The sequence below is a fragment of the Tachysurus vachellii genome, chromosome 26, assembly GCF_030014155.1.
Source record: "Tachysurus vachellii isolate PV-2020 chromosome 26, HZAU_Pvac_v1, whole genome shotgun sequence".
Taxonomy (NCBI): Eukaryota; Metazoa; Chordata; class Actinopteri; order Siluriformes; family Bagridae; genus Tachysurus; species Tachysurus vachellii.
In genome coordinates, this window is record NC_083485.1 from 14,306,850 (window position 1) to 14,314,349 (window position 7,500).

The 7,500-nt window shown below is 37.0% G+C and overlaps 1 protein-coding gene across 6 annotated transcripts in view; it reads right to left on the reverse strand.

The window, feature by feature from the left end:
- Positions 1–7,500, reverse strand: part of dnm1a (dynamin 1a) — a 59,395-nt gene that overhangs the window by 2,154 nt on the left and 49,741 nt on the right. For 2 of the 6 annotated variants that reach the window (XR_009647850.1, XM_060863165.1), the window contains 2 exons: positions 7,347–7,385; positions 1–1,157 (listed from right to left, as the gene is read on the reverse strand). The exon at positions 1–1,157 is cut by the window's left edge and continues 2,154 nt beyond it. Coding sequence is in view for 3 of the 6 variants with exons in the window: in XM_060863165.1 (XP_060719148.1) it covers positions 7,364–7,385 (22 nt within the window). In the remaining 3 variants the exon portion in view is untranslated. Of the gene's footprint in view, positions 1,848–7,346; positions 7,386–7,500 lie in introns of all 6 variants that reach the window. The other 4 variants (XM_060863163.1, XM_060863166.1, XM_060863164.1 and 1 more) reach the window with 3 other exon arrangements.

The following is a 7,500-nucleotide window of genomic DNA, read 5'->3' on the forward strand; positions in this document are numbered from 1 at the left end:
GTGAATGATAACCGATCTTAGAAATATTGCACTTTCTATATAGATCCCGCCTCGCTAATTTTACTGCGCTCGCTACTTGGATAAATGAAGTGAAATGTCATAAGCGTAAACACACACAGGGTTCAGGATGTTTCAGTACTACTGAGAACTTGTGCTACTGACATGATGTGAAATTAAGAAATTCAAGGAACTTACAATGTTCATGTGCGTTACAATAGAGGTTAAACTTGGAGACAGGGCTCATGGCCGTCACGTTAGTCCAGTTGCTTTAAGAAGACGAAGAAAATCCAGTGGAAAGCAAAGAGACGCCAACGACAACACAAACACTACACATGTCTCACAGTACACTGGTGGTGTAGCTGCTCCTCCACTTTGTGTGGAATGTAGAAGAGCATCTGTCCTTTAATGAGGTGGTGTAACCAAGCAGGAGGAAGAGGAGTTACACCTGAAGGGTTTCCATCTGTTTTTTGTCTCCTCCTCTCTTCACTGTGGTGTGTGTGTGTGTGAGAGAGAGAGTTGGGTTGTGCTGGTGGGGTTTGATTTAAGGATTGCTTGATGATGAACATGGGAAGAGTTTGAGAGGAAGAGGAAGAAGAGGAGGAAGGGGAAAGAGAAAGGAGAGGGGAAAGGATGGGAGAGAAAGGAGAGGACAAGTGGAGACAAGAGAAAGGGAAACAAAAGAGGGCGGAAAGAAAGAAAAGGGGAAAAGAGAGAGAGGGAAGGAGAGCAATAAAATGAGAGAAAAAAGGGAAGCACGATGGATAGAGAGATAGAAAAATAATGTATTTTAAAAGGCATGGAAAGAAGAAGAAAGACAATGAAGAACAGAAAGAATGGAGAGGAAGAGAAAGAAGAGGAGGAGGAAGAAGAAGGAACAGAAGATAAAAAAGAATAAAAGGGGGGAAGAAAGGACAGGAAGGAAGAAGAGAATCAATCAAAATTAAGAGAAATTAAAGAGAAGTACAAAGTAAATTAATAGACAGACAGTTGTGTAACTGATTAAAGAAAGAGAAGTAAAAGAAATGATAGAGCAAGTAGAGGGAGAGAGGAAGGAAAAAAGGAGGATTAGAGGATAAAAAGAGCAGATGAAAAAAGGATGGTGTAGTTAGGAGTCAGATGAAGGAAGAGGGCTCTCGGGGCTGCCCCTGCTCGGCCGGCTGAGCAGTGCAAGGAGAAAAAAGAGAAAAAGAAGAGTAAATATTGAAAGAATTATTAGAGCAGAAGTTAATAACATGGTGTCCCTAAAGTCAGCAAGGCTGGAAGGCAGGAGTCTCGGATTCTAATTAAAATGTCAACCAACTGTGTAAAACGTGGCTGATTAAAGTCTGGTCTTCAAATCAGAACCATTGTAAAGTTTCTTTTCATTCAGGTTAGCGAGGTGTCAACTTCCTGCCTGTGACTTCAAGGAGCACTGCTCGAGAAACAGAGGAAAAGAAAGACAAGTAAAGTAACAGCTCGGACATATAATAGATGCAGTTATACTCATTACTCCAGTCATCACCTTGGAGTGATAATGCATCTGCTTCAGAAAAGATCTTTCATTCACCAAAAAGGAAAAAAAAACACAACCGGAAGTCAGGGATTGTTAGAAAGTCATGAAGGATGAGGAAATATAGAGAGGAACGTTAATGACATAAAATGGGCATAGGTTAAACTCTGTGTAGAATGTGTGTGTGTGTGTGTGTGTGTGTGTGTTCATGCCGAAGTGAATCTGAAGGAGAAGGAGATGAAGGGGATCTGGGCACCCTGGATTTCTACCCCATTAGGTCTGGTGGGAGGAGCTAATCGTCTCGAGGGAGGAGTCTGTGGATCACATGGTTCGGGTGGGTGAGGGCGGGGGTCGCCGGCTGCCATGGAAACACACACAGGAAGAACAGACAGATGAGAGAGAAGACAGGGATGAAACACACATACACACACATGGTAACATGTACACTTGTGGGTTATTTGAGACTTTACGCACAACAAATTCACATCATAACAAAAGAGACGATGTGGAGGTTGAGTAGCGGAGCCTTTGACGTTCACCAACTCCAGAGTCATTTACAGAAACCGAGGTTCTGTAAAATTCAGATTTAAAAAAGTCTGAAAGTCTGAGTCGACTAGCAACTGTTTTATATTCTAAAAAAATAAATAGTTAAAAAAAGTTTTTTTCAAAGAATCTAATAAAAAAAACAAAGAAATTTAAATAAACAAACAAACAAACAAATACATCCTCTAGTGAAAGGCAGTGTTTAGTTTTATTTTGCCCTCTAGACTTCCTATACAGAGGAAAAAGTGAATCAAAAAGTAGAAAGGAAGAAGAAAAATAAGGAAGAAAAGTTTAGATAGCAGAAAGGGAAAGGAAGAAGAAAAAGAAACCAGAAGTGATGGATGAGGAGAGAAAAGTATATATAGGAAGAGAGGGTTACGATAAGAATGAAAAAGTGTGTGAACAATTTAAAATATTACTTGAATACTACAATATAATTTTTTATTAATTTTTAATACTTCTGACAGTTTCAAGATAACTTTTTTTCTTATCTTATAATACTATATAAATGATTATTTCTTAATCCATATGTTAATAAAGAGCATAAAATTTTAGATTCGTATTAGAAAATAAATATTTTACTAAGTAACCCTGAATTAAAAAAGTTTGAGCTGCTGATTGACTATAAACAGTTTGTAGTGGAATCAGACTTTTGGATCTGACTGCATACATGGAGTCACGTACACATAATGGACCCAAAATGTAGACCTTCGTAATGTTTCATGCCACACAGAACAGCAAGCAGTTTACAGTAAATCACAGGACGCGTCACTCTGAAAAGACGTCACTGAATGTCTGATTACATGTAACAGAGCGAACATTCAGTCACCAAACAGTAGATGAGAGTGGAGCTAGAGCTGGGCGATATGAAAAAAAGAAGAGTGTAAGAAATATCTAACAACACATGATAACAGATATTTGACATCTACACCTTTGATATCACACCTACACCTGCAAACCCCCCCTCTTACCCTCGCCGGAATTCTAACACTTCCAGTATTGTTATTTGTCAAGTATTGTTAATCGTTCCTCGTACCAAACCTTTGCTAGTTTCTTTACTCTTATTGTTGGGTGTGTATGACCTTCCCCTCTTTATTCCTTGTTTTTCTTCTCTACGTTTTAGCCCTTGTCGAATTTGTCTGCATCGCCGTCTGTATAACTTCTGCCTGTTTTCCCCGTTGCTGATTTTCACCTGAGGTTTTGCATTATACTGCCCTGATTTTCATTAAACACATTGTACCACACACGGATCCTACAGCATCTTTAATACAATTACTTATGAAGTCCTAGTGAATAAAATATATTTTTTCTGGGCCAGAAAATAGCTCCACACCTCAGATTTGCACTGCACCACACACTTATTTAACTGACAATCCATCACAAATCCTAGGCAGCTTTAATAGAGGATGAGGATGGTTGTGATGAAGAATTATTTTAATAGCATTAAATTTGATTGCAACGGTGCTGTCTGTAAACTTCAGAGTTTACTGTATGCTGCAATATGCTGCAATATGCTGCATCAACACAGATTCTGTCAAATATTTAGATGCATTTTCTAGTGTCTAATTATAAATCTATAACACTGGCACTTTTTTCCAAAAGGTAAATGCTTAGGTATTGCTAGTGAACTTGTTGCTAGTTCACAAGCTTTTAGTCGTGCTACAACTGAGCTGGAAGACACCAAGTTTAAAAATTAGTTAGGTCAAGTGCCTACCTATCTATTTTCATATATATATATATATATATATATATATATAAAATTTATCGACATATTGCTCTAATAAGAGCAGAATTAAGAAAGAGAGAAAGAGAGAGAGAGAGAGAGAGAGAGAGAGAGAGAGAGAGAGAAATTTTTAAAGTTAAGCAAAATGTCAATATTGAAAAACTTTATCGCCCAGCTTTATGTGAAATAACAACCAACAAACGACTAACAGAAAGCATCCGACACAGCAAGGCTCATTTCCACGGTTCAGGCCTTAGGAATCCGTGCTATGACACATCAGTGAAATGTATCAGTATTTGTACTGAAACTGTGAGTTGACGTGCTGTTTAACTTCATGATGAAATAAAAATAAAAATCAGTTAAGATAAATGACATGAACAAAAGGTGCTATCCTTGTTCTGCTTGAATGAAGTGGAAAAAACAAACCTTTAAAAAAAAGTGTCAACAGACCACACATACACACACACACACACCAGCTCACACACACAGTGTGCACCGTGAGCCTGACAGGCACATTGGCCTATCTCAAATATGTTCTGAGACCTGTGAGGTGAGCTGTAAGGCATTCACATAATACGCATTGTGTCGATAGGGCCTGTATTCATGAACATTCTTAGTGCAAAGAGTTTTTCCTAATGAGGAAATTCTAAGAAAATTCTTAAAAATGTGGCTGTTTCTTCTTAGAATTAAAGAGAAGATCCTAGTAAAGATAAAAGTCTCAAGCATCTTAACCCTTAAAAGGGCTCATAAGGTTAAAAAATGTTAGGAGTAGTGAGGAGGGAGCTTAAGAGTGAAAGGTGAAGAGGAAGAAGAAATGTATACTTAACAATGTATTGTTGTATATTTAAATATTTATGTAATGTTTGTATATTTACTAATGATAGTGAGTTAAGAAGATTCTAAATATTAGATCGTTTAGGGATTATTTTTGTGACCAATCATTTCATATTAGAGATCTCTGACACAGCACAGAAATTACTATGTGTGTATATATAAATATATATATATATATATATATATATATATATATATATATATATATATATATATATATATATATATATATATATACGTATATATATATATATACGTATATATATATATATACGTATATATATATATATATATATATATATATATATATATATATAGAGAGAGAGAGAGAGAGAGAGAGAGAGAGAGAGAGAGAGAGAGAGAGAGAGAGAGAGAGATACTCTAACATCTCTGAAACAGAGCTGAAATGCCACAGCGGCAGAATTTAACGCTATGACATTTCTATGCTGTGTCAGAGATGTTTACATGTTTACATTTACATTACATTTCTAACATCTCTAACATGATCGGTCACGAACGTAATCCCTACATGATACAGACTCAAATATCTTAACATAGAGACAAAGTGAAGGTTTATAATAGACCAAATTTTAAAAGCGATCCTATTTCTTTATTAGACAACCAATCACAGTCTTCAAAAGAATGTGTCACCTATTAACAGGGTTTGGCCACGCCTCCTCTCTAAGACGAATATCTCTTAATCACTCTTAAGATTCCTAGTTAGAAGCTCTCTGAGATCATTCTTAGAATCTTAATGAATACGGGCCCAGTTTTACAGAGCAGAACATTTACAAACGCCGAACGAGAGAACATTCGCTCTAGTAAAGTTTTCTCTATCTGCCGTCTAACCCTTCATGATTATGTCATCCTCCAAAAACATCAGGGTCAATGCCCAACACTAATATATTAGAAAGAAATAAACTAAAGAGTAAATTTATCCAGTTGATGTATTAGTCAATGGAGAACAGCATGTTAAAGGAGTCTGTAGTGTCTCAGATTTCTGAATCATATCTAATCCAGGACATTAACACATTGTATGTGTAAATGTATGTGAATTTTTATACTGACACTCAAAGCGGTTTTCTAAAATATTCTGTTAGTTAGTCCTTTAGCTAGCGTTTACAGTGATGATCATTAACTTTTATCAATATGACTTTGAAATTCTGTCAAATTAGCTAATTTTAACTAGCGGGTGAGTGTTATTAGTAAACATTCAAAATATTTTTGAATATGGCTTAAAATTCCTCTCAGAATTCTGTCAGATTAGCTTATATTAATTAGTTTAGCATTTTCAATGAGGGCTTTTTGTAAGTCAGTTAAAATTCCTTAGAAATCCTGCAGGGTATTCATGTTAGCTAATTCCTGTCAGATAAGCTCATATTAACAACCAGGGTAGAAATATTAATGAATATTACTTAAAATTCACAGAGACCCTGTCAGGCTGATTGTTATTAGCTAGCAGGCTAGCATGAGCAGTAAATATTAGAAATATTTTCAAATGTGGCTCAAAATTCCTCTCAGAAATCCATACAGATTAGTTCATATTAGTACTAGAATTATCTATGAGAATTATAAATATATGTGAAACATCTCAAATAAAGCGTAACTAATTCTTTTAGTGTCAGCAGGGAAGATTATAAACATTTATTCGTATTTACATTTTTGGCATTTAGCAGACACCCTTATTCAGTGTGACTTACATTTCAATTTATACATCTGACCAATTTGGGTTAAGGGCCTTGCTCAGGGGCCCAGCAGTGGCTTAGCGAACCTGGGATTTGAGCTCATGACCTTCCTATCAGTGGTCCAACAGCTTAACCACTAGGCTACCTCATGTGTGTTACTAAACATTTCTCAGAGACCCTGTCAGGCTGGCTGGCAGGTGTGTGTTACCAGTCACTAGCTAGCAGGATTGTGTTACCAGTCAATAGCTAGCAGGTCTGTGTTACCAGTCGCTAGCTAGCAGGATTTTGTTACCAGTTGCTAGCTTTTAGGTTTGTGTTACCAGTTACTAGCTAGCAGGTTTGTGTTACCAGTCAATAGCTAGCAGGTCTGTGTTACCAGTCACTAGCTAGCAGGATTGTGTTACCAGTTGCTTGAATTTAGGTTTGTTTTACCAGTTACTAGCTAGCATGTTTGTGTTACCGGTCGCTAGCTAGCAGGCTTGTGTTACCAGTCACTAGCTAGCAGGTTTGTGTTACCGGTCACTAGCTAGCAGGCTTGTGTTACCAGAAACTAGCTAGCAGGTTTGTGTTACCAGTTGCTAGTTTTTAGGTTTGTGTTACCAGTCACTAGCTAACAGCTAGCTGGCAGGTTTGCATTACCAGTAAATAATATGACTTAAAAATACTTTCAGAAATGTCATGCGGTTAGCTTTTGGTAGCTAGTTACCAATAAACCTCTATCTACCAATACTTTTTAGTTGTGTATTTAAAAATATTTAACACTTCAGAATTGTTAAAATTTTAGTCAGCTCATTTAAAAAAATGAGACTAACCTATATTACAGGCTAATTTTTGCTAGATTTGTTTATGCTATCAGGCTGGCTCTTCTTCCGGACAGTCCTTCAGACACATTACACTTGAGTTAAAAATGTGAAGGACTCTCTTATGTTTATGTTTGTGCGTGGGTGTGTATACATATGTGTGTGTCAAGAATGTTTTAGTGAGTTCTCAGAGGCAGATGGCCATGCAGCGAGCAAGAAAGAAGTTTAAGCAAAGATGCTATGGAGATGGGGACCGAGTACCGTACACATACCCGAAACGCTGGTCCTCTCACTGGTCACTGATTGTAATTCTGTGAAGAGTAATCATAATCAACACGTAGGGTTGAGGTGGAGTGAAGGAGAGAAATGTGGAGGAGAAAGGGAGAGGGTCGGTTTGTGCAAGAAACACTCTTTATATGGAGGAGA